This window comes from Dipodomys merriami, unplaced genomic scaffold (assembly GCF_024711535.1).
Source record: "Dipodomys merriami isolate MVZ:Mamm:240054 unplaced genomic scaffold, mDipMer1.0.p SCAF_6, whole genome shotgun sequence".
Lineage (NCBI taxonomy): Eukaryota > Metazoa > Chordata > Mammalia > Rodentia > Heteromyidae > Dipodomys > Dipodomys merriami.
Genome location: NW_027206179.1, coordinates 12525270 through 12551163, shown reverse-complemented (window position 1 = coordinate 12551163; position 25894 = coordinate 12525270). Strand labels below are relative to the sequence as shown.

Sequence of the window (25894 nt, the reverse complement as noted above, 5' to 3'; positions counted from 1 at the left end):
ATAGAATGGTTTAACACCTGAATACATTCACATGCCTGATTAAACACCAACAACATACACCCATAAAGGAAGATTATAAGTTGTAATATGTCTTTGCAAGAAGTAGCATATTAACCACTGTTTGTATACTTCCCCAATTACATTCCTTTAATTCTTTCATTTAGAAAACAGTTTACATTATAATAGCCAGCGACACTTCTGTTTTTAAAACAATTGCTTGTATGTATATTGCCAAATTATGGGTCTGCAGGATATTTTCATGAGCGAAAACAACTGCAAATGTGCTTTGAGGAGGATCTTTAATTAGGAGTCTGGAGACACGGAATGTGTGGTCTGGGGCTGGCCCATCGGTGGTTCTCAGCTCCCACGTTCTCTTTCCAGGTTGTCAGGGAGCAGAAGTCTGCTCCGGGAACTTGGAGGCCCGCGTGGCATGAGCCAGGCCCGGCTCCTCTGTGTACCTGTACTCTGACTGCAGACCGCCGCCTTCCAGGCTGCCAGCCCTGTCCTGGAGTCTACACGCCATGCCTGAACCCCCAGACCCTGCCAGAGCCTCCTTCTGTGGCCAGGCAATCCAGAGGGGTCCCCTCGGAGGTCTGACTCTGAGGGAGCCCGTGGGGAGGGGGCTTGGGTGTCGGGTCCCTGCAATCTGACAAGGATGGTATGTGGCGGGGAGTAGGGGGGTGCAGGGTCCCACAGGGCACAGAGGTGAGGGGCAGTGTCCCACAGAGCCATCCAAACAGCTGGAGGGCCAGCCAGGAGTTCCATATGCAGCATTCATGGGCGCCAACTGCACCACGTGTCCAGGAGAGGGTCCAGAGCAGGTTTGAGCCCCACACCTGCCCTGGGAGAAAGGGATGGGGAGACGTCAGCAGCCACCTCCCGTCCCTGTCACCTGTTCCTGGGAACGGAACAGTGAGTAGAACCTTGGGGAGGGGGCTGTAGAAGACCAGGGGCTTGGACAGGGTTGGTATTACACATCTGTGGCTGGTTGCATCAAGGCCCATCTGTGCCAGGGCAGCAGCTATGTGACCAGAGAGGAAACACCTAGAGGCATGCGAGAGAGAGGTTTACTGTGACTCCAAGACAGGTCCTCAGGGGAGCAGGTGGGCCAGCGGGGCCCTCAGAAGGTGCAGGGACAATGGCTGGCTGGGCAGCAGCACCCACTCCAGTGTGGTGACCCTGAAACCCTCCCCACCCATGCTTTCCAGCTCTCACCCAGGCCAGCCCCGCCCTACCTCCTGTGATGTCACAGGTCCTGACAGGACCTCATGTAGGGCGGGTCCCAGCTCACTTCCTGGCGGTGATGTCATAGGCCCCTGACATTCCACGTGTCCAGAAGACCAAGGCTGTGGAAGCGGAAGTCTCCGGGAGGAAGGCCCTCCTTCCTCTGCCGGAGGGAGCATGGCAGCGAGCAGAAGAGTGTGGACCCTCTCCTTCGTTCTCCTGCTGTGCAGCTGGCGACAGGCTGAGCCGCAGCCCATACAGATGACAGCAGGTAGAGAGTCAGGGAGGTAGGGGGAGCAGCACAGGGCCTGAGCCACACAGGACAGAGGGCCTCCAGGGAGAGGGCCTCTCTGCCTTCTGCCTCTCCCTGGGGCCCTCTCCGCCCTCTGCCTCAGCTGCCCATTTAGTTCCTGGGGACCTGAAGTTAAAGTTGTTTTTGAAGCCTTGTGGAGTGGGAATCCCTGGGTAAGCTGCAGAAGTAAGTCATGACTCCGGTGTTCATTCCTTGTGCTGCTAACTGCACCTTACCTGCGGTGTTTACATACACACACACCACACACACCACACATGTGTGTACCACAGGTGTGCACATGTCTATATGTGTGTACCACACTGTACTCATACCACACACAAATACCACACTGCATACCTATACATACTCTAGACACATGTGCACACATGCACACATATGCCACACTACACATAACACCTGCGTGCACACACTGCAAATAGCACATGTGTGTACACGTAGGCACCTGTACATGCACTCCATGCCTGCATGTACGTGCGCACACACGTACAGTTTCAGGTGGAAAGCACTAGCCATGTCCTGCATGCAGTAGTACTACAGGCCTCACTTTATAAAATACCCACAATGCCACTGTCACATTGCACAAATCCCTCAGAGCACCTAACACCAAGTGAAGAGAAAAATACTCAGATCAGGCTGGCTGGGCCTGGTGGTTCTTGACCTGCATCCGGCGGGCAGCAGGGGCAGATCTGTGGCTGCAGCTGGTCAGTCAGATGCCCGGGAGGAGAATTTGGTCCAATATCTGGGGTGACCAGACCAAAGTTGGGACTGGGTGAATGGAAGGGACCCCTGCTCCCACAGGGAGGTGGGTGGGGCCTTGAGGGAAGGAAAGGGGCCTGGGGAGGGGGTGGCAGAGCACAGTGTGGCAGCACTGAGCAGTCAGCCCCTCTTCACTCCGGGTGGGGGTGGGGAGGGAGGCAGTCTTGTCTTTGGTCAATTTCTGATGTGATTGGGGGGGAGTCTTGTCTTTCGTCTTTGGTCTCTTTCTGACGTGATGGAGGGCGGAGGGGTGGGGACGGCCAGGAAGCAGTCAGGAATTTGGTGAGAGGAATTTCTGTGATATAGGAAGGAAGGGGTCAAGGCTGGAGCCCAGTCCTGGTCCAAGGTCGCGGCTGGGGCTTCGGGTACGGGTTGGGCTGCCACAGCCAGCCAGCTTCCTGACGTCCTCACCAAGGTGTGATTAGAACCTCATCCATGTGATTAGAACCTCAGCCGTCGCCTGAAATAGTCACATGGCCACACTGGGGGGCGGGCTTTATCTATTGAGTGCAATGGGTTGGAGGGAGGAAGAGTTCTTGGTGGAAACCGCAGGGCTTCAGACCACCCCATAGCTGACCTGGGTCCAGGTGCGACCTCTGGCTCACCCCATCTCTGGCAGAGCCTCAGGCCACATCTACTTCCTCGGCCGACTCCACCGAAGCCTGAACTCCATCAAGACAGCACCACAGAGAATGTTCTGGGATCTCCTGAGGAGGAAGGGCGTCCGAGGTGCGAGAACACATTCAGGAAAGCAGCGGAGTAGAACGAGATTGCCGTGAAGGACAACACAATCGTCTGTCTCAGAACAGCGTGCCGAAAGCCTGGTGAGAATCATTAGACTGCAACAGAGAGCCGCATGGCCCTGAGACGCCATCTTGCCACGACACAGGCCAGGACAGGGCACTAACAGGACCACTGCAGACGCTGGAGTGGATCCATGATTGCACACCACTAAGAAACATGTATGACAGCATGCCCATCTAGATGGAATGTAAGAACTAACCATCTCACCAAGCTCCAGCGTCTCCACATCACCAATAAAGCTAGTTTAGCAAGTCTCTCCCAAGAGTAGAGGATGCGTCCTGGAGACCTTCCGGGATACTTCAAAGTGAGCTTGAGATCAAAAAGGCTTCATTCAGAATCTGGTTCAGGGAAATTGTCAAAAAATGTCAGAAGCTTTGAATTCTTGATTGAATAAGATTACAGCACTTGGTTATCTATTAACCAAATGACAACAAAGGCAGTCACTGCAAGTACTGGCTGGTTCTTAAGAAAAGGAAAGAACAGGGGAGGGAGGGAGAGAGGGAGGGAGGGAGGGGAATAAAAGGAAGGAAGGAAGGAAGGAAGAAAGGAAGGGAGGGAGGGAGGGGAATAAAAGAAGGAAGGAAGGAAGGAAGGAAGGAAGGAAGGAAGGAAGGAAGGAAGGAAGGGAGGGAGGGAGGGAGGAAGGGAGGGAGGGGAATAAAAGAAGGAAGGAAGGAAGGAAGGAAGGAAGGAAGGAAGGAAGGAAGGAAGGAAGGAAGGAAGGGAGGGAGGGAGGGAGGGAGAGAGGGAGGAAGGGAGGGAGGAAGGAAGGAAGGAAGGAAGGGAGGGAGGGAGGGAGGGAGGAAGGGAGGAAGGGAGGGAAGAAAGGAGGGAAGGAAGGAGGCAGGGAGAGAGAGGACAGAAAAAGGACATCTAGCCAGGTGCCGAGGCCCACATCTGCCATCCTAGCTACTTAGGAGGCTGAGATCTGAGGACCACAGTTTAAAGCAGTCTGGGCAGGAAAGTCTGTGAGGCTCTGATCTCCAATCAACCACCAAAGAGCCAGAAGTGGAGCCAGAAGCTCAAGTGGCAGAGTGCCAGCCTCAAGGGAGAAAATCAGGGACAGTGCCCAGACTCTGCATTCAAGCCCCAGTACTGTCGCACATGTGGGTACACATGCACACACACACACACACACACACACACACACACACACACACACACACACACACACACACACACGGACAGTGGGGTGTACTTGAGTGTGGGCCTGTCTACGGCAGGCTCTCCTGAGCCAACCTTCCCATGAAGCCCTGCAGTACCCCGCCTTCCTCATGCGCAGGAAGTAACCTCGTATAGTAGAGCAAACTTCTCCCCACACGGGACGCCCACCTGCCTGCCCGGCTTCCTACACCAGCCTCCTCTTAGGTGACAACAAAGCCTCCACCAGCCCTGGGGCTTCTGTTTGCTTGCCACTGACCCCCGTGTCCAGGTGAGCTCCCTGTGGCTGGGCTTGCTCAGCCAAAGCCTCCTAGTGTCTCTACTCAGCTCTGCACAGCTCACCAGGAGCCGTAGTGCCACCTGGGACAGGGGCAGGTCCTTCCAGAGGTGGGGAACCCTCTCAGACCCCCTTGGAGCCAGTCTGCACTCATGGCTGCCTTCCATGGGTGGCCGGGACTGAGGGCAGTGCCGAAGCTCTGGAGCCAAGTCCTGGTTCTGGTGACTGAGCCCTGTGCCAGTACCGGGCTTCCAGCAAAAACCCTGTGCCAGCTCCTGGTTCGCTCCATGCATCCAGGACTGAGAGCTCCTGCTCCCCACAGCTCTTCTTCCTCTGACCTCACCACGGGGCTGGCCAGTGACCGATGAATAGGAAGATCTTGGTTCCGGCTGGCCTCGGCAAAGGGCCCTTCCCTATCTGAAAAATAACCGGTGCAAGGGGTGAGAGGCGGCCAGCCTGGCAGAGTAGCTGCCTCCCAAGTAGGAGGCCCCAAGTTCAAACCCAGCACAACCCAGCAAAAAACTGCAGGTGACATATCCAATTGGTTCATTGGTGTCCACCAGTGAAGGTATGTGGCTTAATTTGCCACTGTCTTTTCTTGGTTAAAATTTCAACCAATTAATTAATATGTAATTAAGATTATTAAGAGTAGTAAGGGACACAACTTGGCAAGTGAACTGTGCTAGGAAAGTGGCAGGTGCATCTGCTACAGAACGCGGCTGGTGTGAGAGGCAAACGTGCTCTGGCCAGAGGAGAGATGTTCTGAGGTAAAGTAGGCTGTGCGACAAAGACCAACAAAATAAAGAACAAAAGTCCAGGCAAGGTCTGAAGTGTCAGAGAGAAGAGCTTCTAGTCTTCCCTGGTCCACTTGCCCTGGGGGCGAATAGACCCCATCAAAGTCTGACACGGCTACCAGCCGTCACCTCCTGGGTCAGGGGAGAGGCTGCCCAGCTCTGGAGGCCAGTGAAAGGATAGTTTCTGACAGCTCTGATGTCAGCACACATCTGCTCACCCCATTCTGGGGTCTCCCCAGCCATGGCCAGGTGAGCTGGGCTGGCTACAGTGCACCCCTCACATGGAGCTGCTGGTCAGGAGAGGAAGGGCAGCAGTGGATATGGCCCTGGTGATGGAGGAAGATATGGTGCTATGTCCCCTGGTTAGCCAGGGAAGACTTAGCACTCAATGGTGAACTCTAAGAAGCCAGAAGGAGCAGGGGGCAGCCGTGGATGAGTGCACTGGAGTGTCCTGGCCACAGGGCACCTGCCCTCTGCAAACTGCGACTCTCAGGAGGAGGTGACCAGGAAGCCGCTACACTTGACAATGCACACCGCCCTCCACACGGGTGCTGTGAACATAAAGCCTCCCTGCGTGGGTTTCGGCTGACTTGCACAACGCTTCCATTGTAATTACGGGACACACACGAGATGAAAAGAATATTTTTAACAAAGCACTTGCATGGCGCAGCTGTACCCATTCTTAATGATCCATTAATGTCGCTTCCAAAGAGAACTGTACTTTTGTTTGTTTCCTTTACCGAAGGTCAGCATACTGGAAGCAATTGTCATCACCATCCCAGACCTTGTTACACATTTCCTGCATTGTTCTGAGCATGTGTGCAGATGAGCCATTGGTATGCAGATTGTCCGTCATTAAGACCACTTGAGAATCAGCTGTGTCATTGGTTTGGGTAGGAACTTCAATTCTTACAGACAGGCTCTGTGTGTTCAGTAAGGGAAGGTGGAGTGGGCCTGTCCAATCCGCCTTCCAGGGTGCCTATGACCTGAGCACTGGAAGGAGAGACTGAGGCTGACCTTGACCTCAAGCCAAAGATGTGTACTAGGATCCACAGATGCCGCCACCTCGGATTAAGGACAGGCATGCATCAGAGGGAGGCATCCTGGGTGGGAATGGCTGAGCAGGAAGTGGCACTTGAAGCCGTCTGCCTCGGCATGGTGCCCAGCATGGCACTTCCTGTCCACCAGGGAGCGGAAGCCCTGGATCAGATGGCCCTGGACCCTAAAGACAACAGCCATCATGGACCCTTCAGTTCACCCAGGAGACTCCACTTCTTACCAACAGATGGCACCACCTGAAAATGCTTACTCAAGGAAGAAGCAGAAGAAGGAAGAGATTGGCCTCTGGGCTCTCCTGTCCCCTAGTACAGACCACAGTGAGAGTCAGCGCTAGCCAATAAGCAGTTCGAGCCAACAGAGAACTAGGGGGGAATATTGATGAGGTTCTTACAGCAAAGTGAACACGACTGGTTGACAAAGCCTTGGGCAGAGGCTGAGCGCGTTTCCTGTTCCTGTGGGCTGGGCTTGGGTGGCTCAGGCGGGACCCCAGAGGGGTGTGACGTGGGTCCCCCATCATGCTCAAAAGAGGCAAAAGTAGCTTGTTACCAAAGTAAATGTGTGCCCCTCTTCCTCTGCTCTACCCATCAGCTGATCGAGCCCAGTGGCCTTGGACCTGGGTTGTTTTCTTACCATCTGGAGGGCGATGCAGGTGCTAGGAGTCAGGTTCCACTCAGGACACCAGGGCAAGTCCTGCCCTGGGAGTGGCAGCTTTCCCACTGAGAAACCCAATCCCAGAGGCATTCTGGGTGCATGGCTGGGGGTTTCAGATGTTCCAGTGAGTAGGGGTTCTAGATGTTCCTTGGTTCTTGAGATTAGGACACAGGTACAACAGCAGAGCCACCAAGAGTAGACAGGGGCCAAGAGTGCTAAGTAGCAAAGCAGAAACATACCTGGAGACCTAAGGTAGATGGCTGAGGGAAGTACCATCTGCCCTTAAGTTGAAGTTGTCAGCGTCTAGGGATTTTTTTTTAATCCAATGGGATGGCTAAATCCCCAAGTGATTAGCATGATGGCTGCTGGGTGTGGAAGTCACAGGTACCTGAGCACTGGGTGTGGGAGTCACAGTACCTGAGAACTGGCTCCTAACCTTTCCCATTCACAACTGTGTGACCCTGACTTCCACAAGAGAGAATACGAGCCTTTTCAAAGGATATATTAGTTGTATGAAGAGGTTTCATTGTGCTGTTTCCACAGATGCGTGCAGTGTACTTCCATTGCTCGCTCTCCCTCCCCCTCTAATCAGCAGCACTAGAGATTGAAGTTGGGGCCTCATGCTTGATAAGCAGGCATTCTGCCACACTTCCAGTCCCTTTCTGTCGTCATTACTGTTGAAGTGGATAGGTCTGCCTTGTGTCTAGCCAGCCTGGACTGTGATCCTCCCATTTTTACTTACTCATGTTGCAGGAGACGGCAGGCACACACCCAGTGCCTGGCCAGCATGCTTCCCCTGTAACTGGGATAAGACATACATTCGTGCCACCAAAACAGGCCGTTGGTTGAATTTCAAAGCTTTTATACCCAGCCTTGTTGTCTATCTCACAAGTAGCTGAGACTACAGACTTGAGGCTTAATAGTCTCTTACCATTCTTCCCGCCTCCTCCCACTTTGTAAATGGTGTTTACTGGGTTTCACTGTACCACCTCCACACACCTACACATGGACACATAGACAACGTACCACACTCAGTCCCCAGCACCCTCTCCTTTCCCCTCCTCCCCCTTGCTGGCTCCGCACTGACAGATAATCCTTCCTCACAACTATTTCCCGTTGTTCTAATCATCACTGTTGTGAGTTTAGGTCTAGATTCTGCACATGACTGAAAACATTCACTTATTTTTGCCCTTTGAGTTTGGCTTATCTCATTCACCATGATAATCTCTAGTTCTATTTTCCTACAAGTGACATAACTTCATTCTTTTTTATGGCTGATAAGGCTCTGCTGTGCACACACCACATTTTCTTTCTCCATTCATCAGTAGGCAGATGCTATAGCTTGGCTGACACCACATGGGTGTGGTAAGAGTCAGATTATATGTTGACTTCCATCCCTGGAGACAGGCCGGAGCAGTATAGCGGGACAGATGATGATTCTGGTGGTGAAGTTCTGAGGGTCCTTAGTAGCTGTTATGTTGCCACCGAGAACATGCAAGGGTTTCCACGCCCAGCCCACTACTCACCAGCATGGGCTGATGTTCGTGTTCTTGTTGATGGGCATTCTGACTGAGGTGGACACCCAGTGTTGACCCCGTTTGCACTTTCTGTATGGCTAGTGAGGCTGAACTTCCATCATGTACCGACAGGGGCAGGGGGGGGAGGGGAAAGAGAGGAGTAAAGGGGGTGGTGACCTCAGCATGGCTCCCAAGCATGGGGCCATCTTGGATGTTACAGTTCCACCTCTTCAACCATGCCTAGTCTGGGAGATTTCCTTGTTCCTGCAAATGTCTACTTAGCTGTCTATGTCAGCAGTACCTGTGGCCAGCACTCAGCACTCATAGGCAGTGCTCAGCACTCAGTACTCACAGGCAGTACTCAACACTCACAGGCAGCAGTGACATCCTCCCCGGTGCCAGTTACCTGGTGGGGCTTACACAGCACTCTCCACACACAGAGTGGCGTAACGACCCAGGATCAGAGTTAAACCATAGGATTTTTATGCTCCCCCTCCAGTCTTAACTACTGAAGGAATGGCCAGTGCAGCAAGTGCAGACTTGCCTGGAGTGCTTGGTGTTCACTGTCTGGCTGCCAGCACAGTCCCTGGGTGAGGGCAGTGCCTGCCGGGGGCCCTGTGCAGCTGCAGAGCCTGCAGTGAGCTGGTTTGGATGAGGCCAGAGAGTCAAGCTCCCAACCAGGACAGGCCAGCCCTCCCCATCAGCACTGAAACCATGCGGAGACCTGTAGTTCAGGGGGGTGGTCTGTGGACCACTGTCCCACATCACTGAGGAGCACACTGGAGACAGCCCAACGACGACGCTCCAACTGCAGTCCACCAAAACACGTTCGCCGAGTGGCTACGGCGCCACACTGTACCTGCCATACCACGGGGAGGGACCATAGGCCTCCCCTCACCCAGGGACACCTGCTCCTGCCCTTGGGCACCCAGGGCTTCTGGAATTCTCATATGAGGCCCAGGCTCAGCCAGCCTAAGGCCCACTGGACTAATTCAGGCTGTCCAGCAGAGACGCCATGTCAGGTCTTCCAGTAGCTCTATTTGAAAGAAGTAAGAGTTGGGCACTAGTTACACCTGTAACCCTGGCTACTCAAGAGACTAAGATCTGAGGATCACGGTTCCAAGCCAGCCTGGACAGAAAAGTCGGTAAGATCCTGATTTCCAACAAACTACTCAGAAGAAGCCAGAGTGGCGCTGTGGCTTGAGTGGTAAAGCACTATCCTTGAGCACAAAGAGGCTTAGGGACAATGCCCAGACTCTGAGTTCAAGCCCAGGACCAGCACAAAAGAAAAAAGAAAGAGGGGAAAAGTACGTCTAACAGTATACTTCATCGAGTGATTTATCAACATACAGTTAATATACAATTATTGAGACATTTTCATCCTCATCACACCAACTCTTCAAACTCCGGGCTTAGGCCATGTCCAAGCAGCCAGCTGTGCCTGAGATAGCAGCAATTTCAAGGCTTTGACCTTGGCTTCTGCCTCAGTCACCTCTCCACGCCAGGCGCTGGTTTGCTTTTCTGATCCTCAGAAAAGCCATTAAATAAACATGAGCCCCATTTTACACAAGGTCAACCCAAGGTCAGAGATGTGAAGACATTTGCACAACCTCATCATCAAGTGAGGGGAAAAAAAAGCAACAAGGGTCAAGGTCCAGAGGCCGCAGAGCCCCAGAGCCCTCTGCGCGAAACCTCAGAGCAGCGGTCTCAACAAGAAACACAGCTGCACCGGCATGAAAATCATGGAGCACATTCACTCCCAGAGATGGGACACAATGACAGAAGGGCAAGAGGGAGGATGGAGACCAGGCAGGAGGACAGACAGAGACCAGGAGGGAGCATGGAGACCAGGCCTGGGGCCCGGGTTTGCAGCATGCCGGCTCTGCGGGTCTCAGTCTCCATCACTGCGATAGTCAGCTCACTTCGTTTTGAGCCACAGCTTTGGCTGTTCCAGCTCACGACTGCTTGGCCCAGTTGCTCCAGGCTGGTGGCAAGGCAGGCCCTCCCAGTGGGAGGGCACGCAGAGAGAAGACAGCTCATCTCGGGTCACACGGGAGGAAGCATGAGGGCTTGGCAGCCCCCTTCTCGAGCACATCCCCATGGTGGAGGTCTCTAGGAAGCCCCACACCTCCCAACATGACTGCTCGGGGACCAGCCCTCATGCACAGTAACGATTCAGCCCCACTCTCAACTAGATTGGACTGAAAAATGCCCAGATGAGTAATGCTCACATGTGTCTGCAGGCTCTGACCAGTGAAGGGTTTTGTCCACGGGACTCAGATCTGTAAACTATTGAGAACTGGCAGGGTATAGACTGGAGGAGGCACGTCCTTGGGGGCTGGGTCTCCCCATTTCTGTGGCTGTCCCACTCTGCCACATACTCCTGTCGCTGCGATGTCTCGTCTCTTGTCTCCAGTCCTCAATGTCAGGTGATTTGTCACAGTGATGTAAGCTCTGACCAACAGAGGCATTGCTGTGACTTAACCTGGCCATGCAGTTAACTTTAAATGTGTTCAACGCCTTTGGAATTGGTTTGTAGGAGGGACTGGGAAAAGTCTGGTGATAAGGGCTAAAGAAAGTCTAGATGCTTTGGGCAGAGTGAATGTGGGATTCTCATTTGAATTCTATCAGGATGCTGATGGAGATTAAAGACTCTACTCATGAGATTTCAGACTCCATTAGGGACTATAACAAAGATCCCTCACTTCAGGTCCTGGCAGAGAGCTCACCCACATTTTGTCTGTGTCCTCAGACTTTGTGGTAGGCTGAGTTTAATGATGATGGACTAGTGTGTCAAGCAGAGCTGAAGCCATCCAGCATTCAGCCTACTGCGCAGCTATTACTTGCTGCTTTGGGTTCACAGTGAGATCTAAAGCAAAAAGCAGAGCAAAAAGGCCAAAAAAAAAATCCAAACTTGCTATCTTAGAAAATAAAGTTGGGAACTGGCCAGACTCCATCTGTGGAAGAACAAGCTCACTTTAAAGGCTTTCTCCAGAGAAAAGAGCCTCTGGGAAACTGCTCTGCCTAGGGAGGTGTTTCCTCGAGATTCCTTTCACAGTGCTGCATTTCCCGTGGCTCGAGCCCAGAGCAGGAGCCAGTCCAACCACTGCTGCTGCTGGCCGCAGACCGTGACACTGCCCACGGTTCTGTTTCTGCAGCCCCATGGAATGCAAGAGTTTCAGGATCGTGGAGGCTTCCACCCAGATTTCAAAGGGAGGCCAGGAGGCCAGACCATGTGTGGCATGGTCCTATACTGCCCAGGAGCTTGAGAGGACAGTGCATGACGCTGCAGTGAGAGAGGTGAACAGAAGAGGCCCGTGCTGCAACAGACGCTCCAGGAGGTTGGAGATGGGGGGAAGGCGGAACCACTGCTGAGGAAGTCACAGCAGACAGTGGGCCAGCCCAGGACAGGAGCCGGAGGCTGCAGGGGGGCAGGCAGGACCAGCCCAGGACAGAGCACTGGAGGCTGCACAGGTGTAGGGCTCCTCACACTCATTAGTGCTCAGACCTTGATAGCAGATTCCCTGAATGCCAGACAGGGGCAACAAGAATGAACATTTTCCTTGTGGAGTTTCAGACTTGCTTTCATCTAATCCTTCCTGGCTGCTCCGCTGTTCCTCCTGTCAGACAGGACTGTTGACTGCATCTGTCCCTTGGAAGTGTGTCAGGAGCTCACAGCTGAGTAGCCATAGGTCTTGGAGACTTTGAACTTGGGATCTGGACATGGGTGGAATGGTTGGTGCAATGGGGATACTTGGCAGGACTGTGAACACACATTGCACCGCACCTTAGGGGGAAGGGAACGCTGCGTGTGAAAAGGCTCTAGTTGTCAAGGCGTAGGCTTGCGATGGTTGGAGATTGTCAGCTTAATCAGCTTGAGAAATGCCCACAAGATGAGGGCTCACATCTCTCGTGGGAGTGGGGATGTGTGGGAGGGAGGTGACGGCATCTCAAGGCCTCTGGTCTAATGTACTGCTCCACTGATGGACTCACGCCCCACCCAGCTGAATAAAGCCCATCATCTCAGGCTGGACCTGGTCCCGGCCCCTCCTCTCTTCTGTCTCTGCTTCCTGTCTGTCCTGTGTGAGCTGCAGGCCTGCGCTCCAGCCCCTCCCTGCAGGGAGGAAGCGGCGCCTCTCCATCTTTCAAGAGTTTGGTCAGAAATGATGAAAAGGCTGCCAGGTCTGAAGACCATCAGGGTCAAAGCTATGGCAGGAGGTGATGGTCAGGAACTGCCCAGATGGTCTCATTTTGTTGTTGTTTAGGCAGCCAGTGGTCTGCCCACTGAGATGAGGCTCTCTAGAGTCAGGGCTCTGTCCCCTGGTTCCTTGGGTTCCAGCTTTCCATCCTCTCTGTTCACAGCCTCAGGTTCAGACTGCACACATGGTATCAATCCTGCATGTCACTCCTGTCTCTAACATGTTCTTGTGTGCTTTTCTCCAGATGAAATTCTAATCCAAGAGCTTTTGGACCCAAGCAAATCAGCATTTGAAACAGAGAGTACAGCATCGACATTATCAACAAAACAATTAAAGGAAGAAAGCAAGTATATCCTTCTTTATACCCTGTTGTTCACACCATCATGTCTTCTTTTGCTTTCTGGTAGTACTGAGTCCAGAGCTTTGCACTGCTAGACAAGCACTCTGCACCGAGCTGTCCCCTCAGCTCCTGCCCAGAGTTCTTCAGCAACAGCCATGGGCAGAGGCAGGTGGACACTGAAAGAAGCCATCCTCCAAGGCCTTGGGCAGGTCCTCCTGAGACTGAGGAGGTCACGCCTCATGGCAGGGGTGGCATGCCTTTATTTGGGATGATCTCTGAGTGCACATTCATGCATGTTCTTGTTCCTGTGATGCAAATGGGGTTGAGCTGTAGTCAGAACATGAGGCTCATAGAAAGAACAACTTTGAATGGGCTAGCATGTGATAGTGGAATGTACACTGTGGTTTGCATTCACCTACAGTTTCTGAGAGGGCAAGGCAGGTCTGTTATCTAATTGGGCAAGAGGTAAACCAGCCAGGTGCTAGTGGTTCATATCTGTAATCCTAGCTACTCAGGAGGCTGAGATCTGAGGATTGCAGCTCAAAGCCAGACTCAGCAGGAAAGTCTGTGAGACTCTTATCTCCAATTAATCATAGAAAAAGCCAGAAGTGGTGCTGTAGTTCAAGTGGTAGAGTACTGGCCTTGAGCAAAAGGAGTTTAAGGATAGTGCCCAGGCCCAGAATTCAAGGCCCAGGACTGGCAAGAAAAAAAAAAGATAAACCAAGGCTGAGCACATGACTTACCCAAGGCTACAAAGCAGTGAACAGAAACAAAGATGGGCTTTCCAAAGTACAGCCTTCGCTTGTCAAAACTGTGCACAGGAAGTGAAATAGTACATAGAAAGCCAGAGAGGACAGAGGTACAGCCCATGGCTAAGGAGATGTGCATATCAAAAATACCCACACACTCCATGAAAATGGACTCTGTAGCAGCAGGTTCAGCATTTTCTTGGAGTTTGTGTTCAGATATTAAACAATATTCATTTCTGGGATTTGTTCACTTGACATCTGCCCAGGCCACAGAGCTGGGCTTAAGGTGATTGGGTGACAGCTGTTTACACATATGCATTTTCAAATAGGTCTTGAAGACTTTGCTAGGATTCCTAACCAACATCTTAAAATAAAATGTGCATCAAAAATGTTCACAAGAGTGTAACCAAGACAACTTTACCCCATTCTTTTCCATGTTCTTCATCAAAGATTCTGGCATCGATGACAATTATCAAGGTGATGGTGCTGAGAATTATCATGAGCTACTGGAAAGTTCAGAACTCTCTTCTGGCAATGAGGAAAGAAACTATAATACTGGTAAATATGACCCACAAATCCCCCTGCTGGATTCAGAAGGTGACTGGGAGACTGAGTCAGACAGATGCAGGTGGGAACAGCAAAGGGAGGAACGTGTGATCAGAGATTACGGCTGTTCCACTCAAGTCAGGCAGATTTCCCCAGCCCTGACATGAGGCCTTGCAAAACACAGCACAGGAGAATCCATGGCAGACGCCATGAGCAGAAGTAAGGCACTGCCACATCACTGTCTTTCTCTTGGATGCCCAGCTGAGTGACCTCTCCTTCCTGTGGTGAGGTGGCAAAGAGAGCCAGAGCAGCCCCAGGGGACCCCAGGAATCACAGATAAGATCTCTGGGAACAGCCATGGGCAAAGGCTCAGAAAGGAAGCAGGACTTCAGGGATGACAGATTTCTATGCCCTAAGATTAACTGCAAGGAAGTATGCTTGTGGAACACAGGACATGATGTAGGACATCTGAGACACACCACATGTAGGACTCTAGTACACAGGACAGCGTGTAGGACATCATGAGACACACTACACAGACCAGCTCTCCAGTGTTCTTTAGAGTATGATATCTGTGGCACACCCACATCCAGGACCAGACTACTAGGTGTGTACAGGCAAACGTGTGTGACCTCCGCCACATGCAGGACTGGAAGACCTGGCTCCCAAGCCTGCTGGAGTTGGGGGGGAGGGAATCTTACTGACATTTCTGAGCCCCCTCAGCTCTGGGGGCCAAGGGAGTGGCACTTCCATCCATTCTCCAAAGGTTCCTCCAGTGAATGCTGCCAGTGCACAAAGGATGGAGATGCTCACTGCAGGGCTCAAGCAAGAAAGCCATTCCACTTCAATGTAGTTTGTGCCCCTCTGTGAACTGAGCAAAGAACAGCTAGTGTGGTGTTTGCCAGGTAGCGATTTCCCCTTTTCTGCCAGTTATTCCCATGTTTATCAACTGGAATTGTGCTGTCAGAGCATCCCCAGGCCAGGTCTGGTGCTCACACCTGTAATACCAGTTACCCAAAAGATGGAGAGAAGAGGATTGTGATTCAAGGCCACCTGGGCACGTAGTTCGTGGGATCCCATCTCAGAACATAATCCAGGCTAGCAGGTCACATCTGCAGACCCAGCAGGGAGGTAGAGGCAGGACGATCGTAGGCTGAGGCTGGCCCAGGAAAAAAAGAAAGAGTTAAGACCACATCCCAAACAAACAAAAGCAAAAGGTCTGGGCCTGGGTTCAAGTGGTAGAACATTTGTCGACCAAGTGTGAGGTCCTGAGCTCAAACTCCAGCATCTCTAAAAAGAAAAGAAAAGGACAGTGCTGTTCTCTTGCCCTTCCTCTTTGTTTACTCAATGAGTGCAGCATCTGCAAAGACCAGGGGTCGGTCGACAACTACAGTACATGGTGCCTGACTGAGGTGCTGACCACACTCCCCATGCATGGCCTTGCAGGCCACTGCGGCTGCCTCCCATCTCTCCACACCCCTGCGCTCAGTCCCCCCTGGTTCTCTGGAGGCTCCCCTGGTGCCTCCCTGCCCCTGGCCTGGCCTCTACAGACCAAGACTTGGGTGTGAGGTAAGGTCCGGAGATGCCGGTGCCCGGGCCAGGCCAGGCACGTATGAGCGCCGGCCCTGCTGCCGTTCCATCTTCCATCTGTGCTTGCTCTCCTCCAGTGTGTGCAGCCACGCCCCCTGCTGCATCTTTCCCACCCCCAGACCTTGTAATCACAGGACAGTCTGCAGTGCATAGCCTGGCACATGGGTAAATTCTTGGATCATGAGGCCCAGCTGAGAGAGGAGTGAGTGAGGGAATGAGTAGTTTCAAGAGTTGCACAATGGTTGGCTGTGTTTACATGTTAGCCTTCCAAGTATGTTTACAGATAAGACCTAAAAATGATAATAGCATTGAAACTTGGCAAATGCACTAAAACATCTCCCACTTTCTTCAATGTTCATTTCTGAAGGAGGGATCACCACTGAGAATCTTCACGGCCAAGGTCCTGAGAACTTCCACGAGCCTCGCTTCTCTTCTGGAGGTGAGGACGGACTGCAGTGTGGTCCTCACTGGCCACGTGGGGCAGACCATGCCGTGTAGATCACATGGGGCAGACCACGTAGGACAGACCACACAGGACAAACCACACGGGGCAGACCACACAGTGTAGATCACACGGGGCAGACCACAGGGGACAGACACGGGGGGGGGGGTCAGGGAGGGGCAGAGCACACAGGACAGACCATGTAGTGTAGATCACATGAGGCAGACAATGCGGGACAGACCACTTGGGGCAGACCACATGGTATAGATCATGTGGAGCAGACCATGGGGGGCAGACCACATGGAACAGATCAGGCAGGGTAGATCACGCAGGGTAGATCACACAGAGCAGACCATGTGGGGCAGACCGTGCAGGGAAGAACATGCGGGGCAGATCACGAGGGATAGATCAGGATAGATCACATGGGGCAGACCACATGGGGCAGACCACATGGGGCAGACCATAAGGTGTAGATCACATGGGGCAGACCATGGAGGGGCAGATCATGCAGTGTAGACCACGCAGGCAGATCACACAGGACAGACCATGCAGGGCAGACCACATAGGACGGACCACATGGGACAGACTACGAGAGAGCCCTGCGATTCTCCCACAGCTAGCCTGACCTCAGGCTGAGGGCTGGTATTTCCTTTGCAATTCTCTAGTTATTGGTGGGTTTTATCCTCTGAAATTTAAGGGCCATTTTTTTTTTGGTCTTTTTCTTCTTTGGCCCTTGGGATCAAACCCAGATGCTGCACTTGTTAGGCAAGTGCTTTGCCACTGAGCTGTATCCCTACCCTTAAGGACCATTTTGTATCCTTTTAGTAAATGGGATCATGTAAATTTCTCACATTCTATCAGGTTTGGGTCTTTTATCCTCAGTTTCTAAGTTATTATTTATTTATTTATTTATTTATTTATTTATTTATTTATTTATTTATTTATTTATTTATTTATTTATTTATTTTGGTGCCAGTCATGGGGCTTTAACTCAGAGCTCGGGTACTGCACCTGAGCAGTTTTGCTCAAGGCTAATGCTCTGCCACTTGAACCACAGCTCCATGTCTGGTTTTTTTGGTTGCTAATTGGAAATGAGAATATCACAGACTTTCTGCAGACTGGCTTCAACCAAAATCTTCAGCTCTCAGCCTCCTGAGTAGCCAGGATATCAGGTGTGAGCCACTGGTGCCTGGCAAGGGCTTGTTTTTAAGAATATTAGGAATGTAGGGCTGGGAAGGTGGCTCAGTGGTAGAGTGCTTGCCTTGAATGCATGAAGCCCTAGGTACAATTCCTCAGCACCACATAAGCAGAAAAAGGCGAAGTGGTGCTGTGACTCAAGTGGTAGAACGCTAGCCTTGAGCTGAAGAGCGGAGGGACAGTACCCAGGCCCAGAGTTCAGGCCCCACGACCAACAAAAAAACAAAAAACAAACAAAAAAAGAATATTAGGAATGTAATATAGACACAGGCCTCAAGCACATGTTGCAAGCATTTTTTATCAGCTGACTTCATGATATTATTTTTTTTATTGTAAGAATACCGTACAGAGGAGTTACAATTACATGGGCAAGATAATGAGTACATTTCTTATTAAGCATTGTTGCCTCCTCATTGTTTCCCCTTCCCATCCCTTCCCATACTCCCCCCCCCATCCTACCCTCTCCCCACCCCCACCAAAGTTGTAAAATTCATTTTTCGACATAACGACTTGTACATCTCATTGTTGCAATGGGTCCACCTGTATCCCTAGTTAAACGATTTGTTTTTTTCACTTCCCCTCCACAAATTATACCAACATCAAATACAGTGAAAGCTCATTTTTTTTTCATGGAAAAAAACTTAATTTTTGTAGACAAAATTACCACCCTTCTGTTGCCTTTCACATTTTAGCCACAGCTAGAAAAATTTCCACTACACTGAAGCTCAAGCAAAACTGATGCTTTCCTTAGCTCTTTTAGTTCATGTTTCATGCAACATGATTCCATGAAGTCTCATGCTACGGGCTCTGCCTAGCTCAGCTCAATGGGTTTGCCTCCTCTGCCCTTTGCTATAATGGAGGACTAGAATGTTGTTTCTATATGAATTGATTATTTTTTTATATTGAGGAACTGTAAATGATTCTGCCTATCAATTAATCTGAATTACCTGCCAAACTTGCTAGGAAAGTTCTTCTATGAATACTAAGCATGTGCTGAGCACCAGAGCACACAAGGGTGGCAGCATGCCCAGCATGTGGTATATGTTTGTACTGTCAGCTGCTTAGGGTACAAGACTGGAAAACCCCAGTTCAAGGCTAGCCTGAGCAAAATTAGCGAGGCATTGACTCAAAATCACACTGAGCACGGCAGCTTGCACCGCTGGTCCCGCTGCCATGCAGAGCTAGGAGGACTGTGGTCAGAGGCTAGCTCAGTGAATGATAGCAACAGACCTTCTCTGAAATACATACTAAAACACAAGACTGAGAGCACAGCTCGAGTGGTAGAACATTGCCTAGCAAGCACGGGACCACGAATTCAAAGCCAGAACTACCAAGAATAAAAACAATTAAAAAATAAAATTGAAGCAGGCTGAAGGATGATAAATCTGTAGCCACCTTCCCTCCTTCCTTCTTCCTTGTTACACAACTCCTCGTTGGTGACCCAGGGCGCCTGACAGGCCTGGTGGTCCTCAATATGGCTCTTGTCCGGCATCTGTGCTCACCTGGCAACTGTGCTCACTCAGCCACTGTGCTGTCACCCGGTGACTGCTGTCACCCAGTGACTGTGCTGTCACCGGGCGACTGTGCTCTCACCCAGTGACTGCTTGCCCGGCGACTGCGCTGTCACCCAGCGATGTGCTTGCCCAGTGACTGTGCTCACCCAGCAACTGTGCTCTTACCTAGTGACTGTGCCTTGGTGAGTCAGACCAGGCTCTGGCTGGTGGCATGGCCCAGAGGTGGATCACCTGTCTAGCAGCCCACAGACCTGAGTTCAAAGCCCAGGACTGTGAAGAACATTTTCATTTCCACAGAACATAATGACATTTATGCCACAATGATTAGTTTCCTAATAATATTAAACTTAACAGAAGATTCATTCACTCAGGATCGATGGGGCACCTATACATGCTGGAGAATTAGAGGGCCCCTGCTCCCCAAGAAATCGGAGACCTAGTGAGGTGTGCCAGCCAACACAGTTATTACCCACATGTCTGAAAGCATGACTGTAGCAAGCCTCCCCACGTGTGAAGCTGGGGAAACTAGAGGTGAACATGCTGATGTGCTCTGTGAGCTGGAGGGGAAAGGAAGGGAGGCCCTGGAGGGCTCAGAACTGTGTCCCTGCGCCACATCCCAGACACCCTGGCCCCAGGACCTGCCTGTACCTGGCATCAGGAACCTGCAGGAAGGAAGGGCTAGACAGGAAGGTCCTGCTGAGAAGGAATGTATCCTGGGCCCAGGGACAGCAGTTAGATACCAGGAGCATCTGACACACAGCAAACACTGCTCAAACCTGTGAATAAGCATGTTTTAGATGACCTCCTCGATGGATGTATTGTGGGGGACACGGCTGGTGGTCCCCCCGTGGGTGCATTGTGGGGGACATAACTTGGGATCCCTGGAGGGTGCATTGTGGGGCTGGGTTAGTTTTCTCCCTCATGGCACTAAAAGTTAACAGGAAAGGAAATCATGTCAAAACTACACCATGGTGCCTATTTTTCCTCCACAGAAAAGAAGGATCCAAAAAATGATCGATACGGCAGATTATCAATCCTGGACAAAATCCTTCAGAACATAGGGAGATCTTCAGGTAACCCGGGGCTGACAGGCAGCGGCTCAGCGTGGGAGGCCCGAGGGGAGGAGGCGCAGGTGCCTGCGTGCTGGAGGGCCAGCTAGCTCCAGGTTCTGGGCATCAGGTGGCTGGGCTCCAGGCCGTTGGCTCCAGGCTGCTGGGTCCAGCCTGCTGGCTCCACAGCAGCTCCCCTAGAACTCTCAGGCTGAGGAGGCACGGGGTCAACCAGGGGCGCTCCCTCTGCAGCATGGAAGGGAGCAGGTGGGACATCCCAACCCTGGCAGGCAGCTGCCTGTGCCCATGGCTGCGCCTCCCCGACCCTCCACCCTTCCTACAGGGACCTGCAGCCTCTCACCTCCTGTGGCTCCACCCGGACCCATGTAGCCCCCCAAGTCTGAGGGAGGAGGGATAATCCAGAAAGACCTGCAAGGGAACGGCTGGCCAGTCACCCACCTCTCCTCGACTTCTCCCTGCTGTCTCTGCCATCTCCTCCAACTCCCATCCCTGTCCCCATTCCCCTCCTGTCCCATCCCTGTCTCCCATCCCATCCCTGCCTCCCAACCCCTCCTGTCTCCCATCCCTGCCTCCCAACCCCTCCTGTCTCTCCCTGGTATCCCATCCCCCCCATCTCCTGTCCTCTCTGTCTCTCATTCCTGTCTCCTGTCCCCTACCATCTCCCGTCCCCTCTTGTCCCTCCACCCCCTCCTGTCTCCCTGTCCCCTTGGTCTCTCATTCCTGTCTCCTGTCCCCTCCTATCGCCCTGTCCCAGCCACATCACCCCAGGTGTCCCACATGGCACTGCCTCCCTCGTTTTCAGTCTCCTGCAAACCCCGATGCCCCTCTCGTGCCCCAGGCTAGCCTCCTGCCTGGGTTCCTTGCACTGAAGGAGCCTGAACATTACAGTAGGCAGCACCAGTACCGCAGACCATGCAGTACTCTCCCCGAGCCTGCCCCCCACTTCCTGCTCTCGCCTCCAGCCACACAGCGTTCTCCTGGGAAACTGAACCCAACAATCTCTCTCACTGGGCTCCTCAGTCCCGTGTGGACACAGAGAGGCCAACTCAGCCTTAGGAAATAGGGCTGAGGATAAGAGCACAGGCTTTGGAGTAGGTAGGACCTGAGTTCAAATCCCATATTGGCCTGTACAAGGACCTGGAAGTGACCTTGCCGAGTGACCACACACAGGTCCTGGGCTTCAGCCCAGCCTTGGTTCCCAGAGGACGTCTTAGCCCTGATTCTGGGTGCCGAAGAGACAGAAGGTGGTGATGTTTGCAGGGTGTGAGTAGAGTCAGAGACACAGGAGGTGGGAGGGCCACACCTGGTGAAGCCAGGACAATGGAGTGGGTGGGTCACGGGTGTCTAAGGACCCTGTCCACAAGCGCATACCCCACAGGGTAACCACCAAGGCCAGCCTCCCATATGGCTGCCCTTTCCCAGTACCAAGTCCCTGGGGCTCTTTGGGTCTTGGAATCAGGGTTCCACAGGATGGCGGTGCCGGCTCACTTCTCATTTCAGCCAGGGTTTGGAGGGTTTGGGTCTTTGCTTTTTGTAAGCACTGGGGCCTGCGCTCAGTCACGCAGATTGCTGCTTGCTATGCCGGTGTGCTACTGCTTGAGCTGGCCACCAGCACCTTTGCCACATTACTTATTTTTGAGGTGCTGGTCAGCCTGGGCTGCCACCCTCCACCAGTGTGTTCCTGTGTCACTGGGGTGGCAGGCAGGTGGCCCTGTACCCCGCCGCTGGGTGGAATGGAGTCACTCCAACCTTAATGGCCTCAAACCATGATCCTCTGCTCTCTGCCTCCCAAGCAGTTAAAATTAATTGCTTATTTTTAATGAATGACGGGGTCATGGGGGAGCTCATGAGCTTGGGGTGACCAGCCAGGAGCTGCACTGTCACCAACCAGAAATCCTTCCCCCCTCATCCCTGCACCACCCCTCCCCTACCCTTCTTCCAGCTGTGAACACATCACAGCCCAGTGCTGCAGGCCCCCAAATCCACCAGTCAGGCTCCCCATGTAGGGGTGAGGGGCAGTGGGCAGGGAGGACAGCGCATGCCTGGTGTGCACCCCTAGTGCCTCATGCCTTCCCGAGGAGAGGCTGGCAGTGGAGGCCCAGCCCCGAGGGCCCATTCCTCCCGCTGCCCAGAGACCAGGGGCCTTTAGCTTTCCTGCAGGCTGTGGGCGCACCTGGGGCTGCTGCAGAAGAGCAAGAAAGGAAGGAGAGCGCTGGCAGTCCTCAGAAAACCCACTCTCTCCCAACAGGAAGCGGCTTCCAGTGAAGGGAAGAAGACTGGGCTCGAAGAAGAGCCTCGTGCAGGCAGAGAGCTAGACTGGAAGGAGGGGCTGGAGGCTCCAGCCTACCCCTAGGAAGAGCACGTTGTGTACACGTGCCTTGTTAGCCACCCATAAAGGTCCCGTGTTTTATCTGTGTGGTTACGTTGAGAGCATGGGGGGGGGGGGAGGCAGGGGAATTTCCTGCTTTTCTCAGTCCACTAGACCTCATCTCGGGGTACCCCCTTCCCCTGCACCCCCCCCCAAGTCCAGCCAGATGCTGGGACCTGGTCACACAAAGTGAACCAAAACTTCCTGCTTCCACTCAGAACATGGAAAGCGGCCTGCCCAGTTTGAGCCCCAGGGCTGCCCGAGTACCAGGTCCTAACCACTGTCCTGCACCGCCTCCCCATGGCCAGCTGGAGAGTTACAGACACCTCGCAGGAAGCGCTCATCTGACACCAGCCACAAGAGGGCATTGTCTGTAAATGCTAGATGACCCACAGCCTGACCCAGCCCTCTGTCCCCACCACGGGGGCATCCAACTCTGATACACCCCACAGGAGCCCAGTGACCCACCCCACAGAAAAGACCATCAAAAGATGTGAGGATCACACACAATCCCAGGGCTCCCTCAGACCCCAGCATCATGCACCTGAGGCCATGAGCAGAGGGCCAAGCTGAGCGCAGGACACTCTGGAGGAGATGGAGGAGAGGGCTGAGCTGACCACAGGACACTCTGGAAAAGATGGAGGAGAGGACCGAGCTGAGCACAGGACACTCTGGAGGAGAGGGCCGAGATGATCACAGGACGCTCTGGAGGAGATGGAGGAGAGGACTGAGCTGAGCACAGGACACTCGGGAGGAGATGGAGGAGAGGGCCGAGAGTATCACAGGACAGTCTGGAGGAGATGGAGGAGAGGGCTGAGCTGACCACAGGACACTCTGGAAAATATGGAGGAGAGGGCTGAGCTGAGGACAGGACACTGGAGGAGGTGGAGGAGAGGGCCGAGCTGAGCATAGGATACTCTGGAGGAGATGGAGGAGAGGGCTGAGCTGACCACAGGACACCCTGGAGGACTGGGGAATAGAGGGCCAAGCTGAGCACAGGACACTCTGGTGGAGATGGAGGAGAAGGCTGAGCTGAGCACAGGATACTCTGGAGGAGATGGAGGAGAGGGCTGAGCTGAGCACAGGACACTCTGGAGGAGTGTGGAAGAGAGGGCCGAGATGATCACAGGACACTCTGCAGGAGATGGAGGAGAGGGCTGAGCTGAGCACAGGATACTCTGGAGGAGATGGAGGAGAGGGCCGAGATGATCACAGGACACTCTGGAGGAGATGGAGGAGAGGGCCGAGCTGAGCACAGGACACTTTGGAGGACTGGGGAGTAGAGGGCAGAGCTGAGCACAGGACACTCTGGAGGAGTGTGGAGGACCCTGACATAAGGCCCCGATGGTTGGGAAGGGAAATGGCTACTAGTGTCAATGTTTTGCTTCAAAGGGCCACCTGCACACACCTACCTGGCAGAGGACCCTGCAGACACAGATCCGGAGCATCACGACTCACGTTTGTGTCCTGGCATTGCCTTTGAGCACAGCAGACCCTCCTCATCCACCCACCCAGAAAGATGCTGTCATGGCAGCAAGTGGCTGAGGCCCACAGACCACAGATGCAGGAAGGCGCTCAACCATCTGGAGAGGTCATCAGGCCACCCCTCCTGACACCACCTCCACTGGACACAGCTGACAGCTGCAACCAGAAGAAAATGGACCTCAATGGGACCTGGAACACAAGACCATGGCAAAAGGATTTCAGTAAACTACATAAAATTCAATCTGATCTGCACATTCACACTTCCAGCCCTGGTCCAGACAACAAACGGGAACTCAAATTCACACTGACTCCCTCCCACCTTTGGTCCTGTTCACACCAACTTCCACCTCTGCTCCAGTTCATACTGATGACGTCCTACCCTGCTCCAGTTCACTGACACCCACCTCTGCTCCAGTTCACACTGACACCCTCTTCCTCTGATCCAGTTCACACTGACTTCCCCAGGCCTCTGCTTGAGTTCACACTGACTTTCTCATACCTCTGCTCAAGTTCACAGCGACTTCCTCATGCCTCTGATCCAGTTCACACCGACTTCCCCAGGTGTCTGCCTGAGGTCACACTGACGTACAGGTCTAATCATTATCACTGAGTACCTGATCTGCACACTGACTGTGCTGCAACCACCCAGTACTCGATTCATGCACCGACACTGGGCTTTCACAGGAATTCTATTTTTAAACCCTTGATTTATGCCTTTCAGTTGTATCTCATTCAACTGAAAATACACTGTGTGTTCAGCTGAAAAAGCAAACACTGAAACATGGCTGTGGCAATATCCTTGCCCATACCTCAATTACAGAATTAATAGGTCAGATTGCTCTGTTTGTTGAGCTGAATAGATGACAAGAAAAATCTGTAGTGAAGGGAAACATGAAAAGTAAGTCTAAAGCCAATACTAGAGAAAATGACTTGTTTATCTACTAGATTTTATTTAATAACCATCTGGGTGGCTTCTGATTTAGAATTCAACTGGAGATAATAGGGCTCCACTGCAGTAAAGCCCTCAGTCCTGAGGTCAGGGGAAGGTGGGTGGAGGGGAAGAGGAGAGGGTAACTGGATGTAGCCTCTCCAGACCCTATGTGTCCATACTGCTGTTACCCGAAGTTCTACAGTGAGACCTGACTGCCCAGACACCTGGTCCACCCTTGGATGGAGGAGGCAGGAACTGGGAAGGTCCACCATTTGGAGCAGCGAGACTCATACATCTGTTGATGTCGTCCAATCAAGTACCAGAGCCATCCAAGGTGCCAAGGAGAAGACATGCACTCTCCCATGGGGCTAAAGGCTCTGCAGACTGGGCTAATGTTCGCTTTCTGCAAAGCATTTTGGGATGGCTGACAACAGCAGTTGTGAGAGAACGTGGATAAACATTGAAATGCTGGCCTATCCACCCACCAGACTGAACCACGGGGAAGCATGCAGATCCACCTGCCAGTGAACCACAGGAGAGCACACAGATCCATCCACACAGAACTGTGGAAAAGCATACATGCCCAGCTACCAGAATGGACCACAGAATGAGCCACAGGAGAAATCTGGAAATATATTTCTAAGCTCTAGGGAGAATACATTGGATTTTAATTTTGACAAGTAGCTACATCCAGCGGAAACAGTTTGCCTTAACTATTTTTGAAGTTTTTAAACCATGTTTCCAAGTTTGTGTGTAAGACAAAGTTAAAAAAAATAAGTCACACCACTTTATCAACAAAATCATATAATATATTTCTGAACATTCATTTACAAAATGCTTTCTCCACAGATGCATTTCTCTAAAAAGCAGCTTCTTCCTTGTTTGCTGTCAAAACATCATTAGTGAG

At 52.4% G+C, this 25894-nt stretch overlaps 1 protein-coding gene across 3 annotated transcripts; it reads left to right on the top strand.

The window, feature by feature from the left end:
- The first annotated feature begins 1314 nt into the window (after positions 1–1314).
- Positions 1315–22613, top strand: LOC138813481 (sperm acrosome-associated protein 7-like). Of its 3 annotated transcripts, XR_011367809.1 has the most exons (7): positions 1315–1495; positions 2913–3117; positions 13000–13098; positions 14295–14402; positions 16348–16419; positions 20126–20206; positions 22452–22613. XR_011367809.1 is itself a non-coding variant. In XM_070001924.1 (6 exons), the coding sequence occupies exons 1-6, from the start codon at positions 1402–1404 to the stop codon at positions 22466–22468; spliced, it is 471 nt and encodes a 156-aa protein (XP_069858025.1). In that variant the 5' UTR covers positions 1315–1401; the 3' UTR covers positions 22469–22613. The 3 variants fall into 3 exon arrangements, 1 of the variants encoding a protein (XP_069858025.1); XM_070001924.1 differs by lacking the exon at positions 2913–3117; XR_011367810.1 differs by lacking the exons at positions 1315–1495; positions 2913–3117 and adding an exon at positions 1617–1702.
- Positions 22614–25894: the final 3281 nt, after the last annotated feature.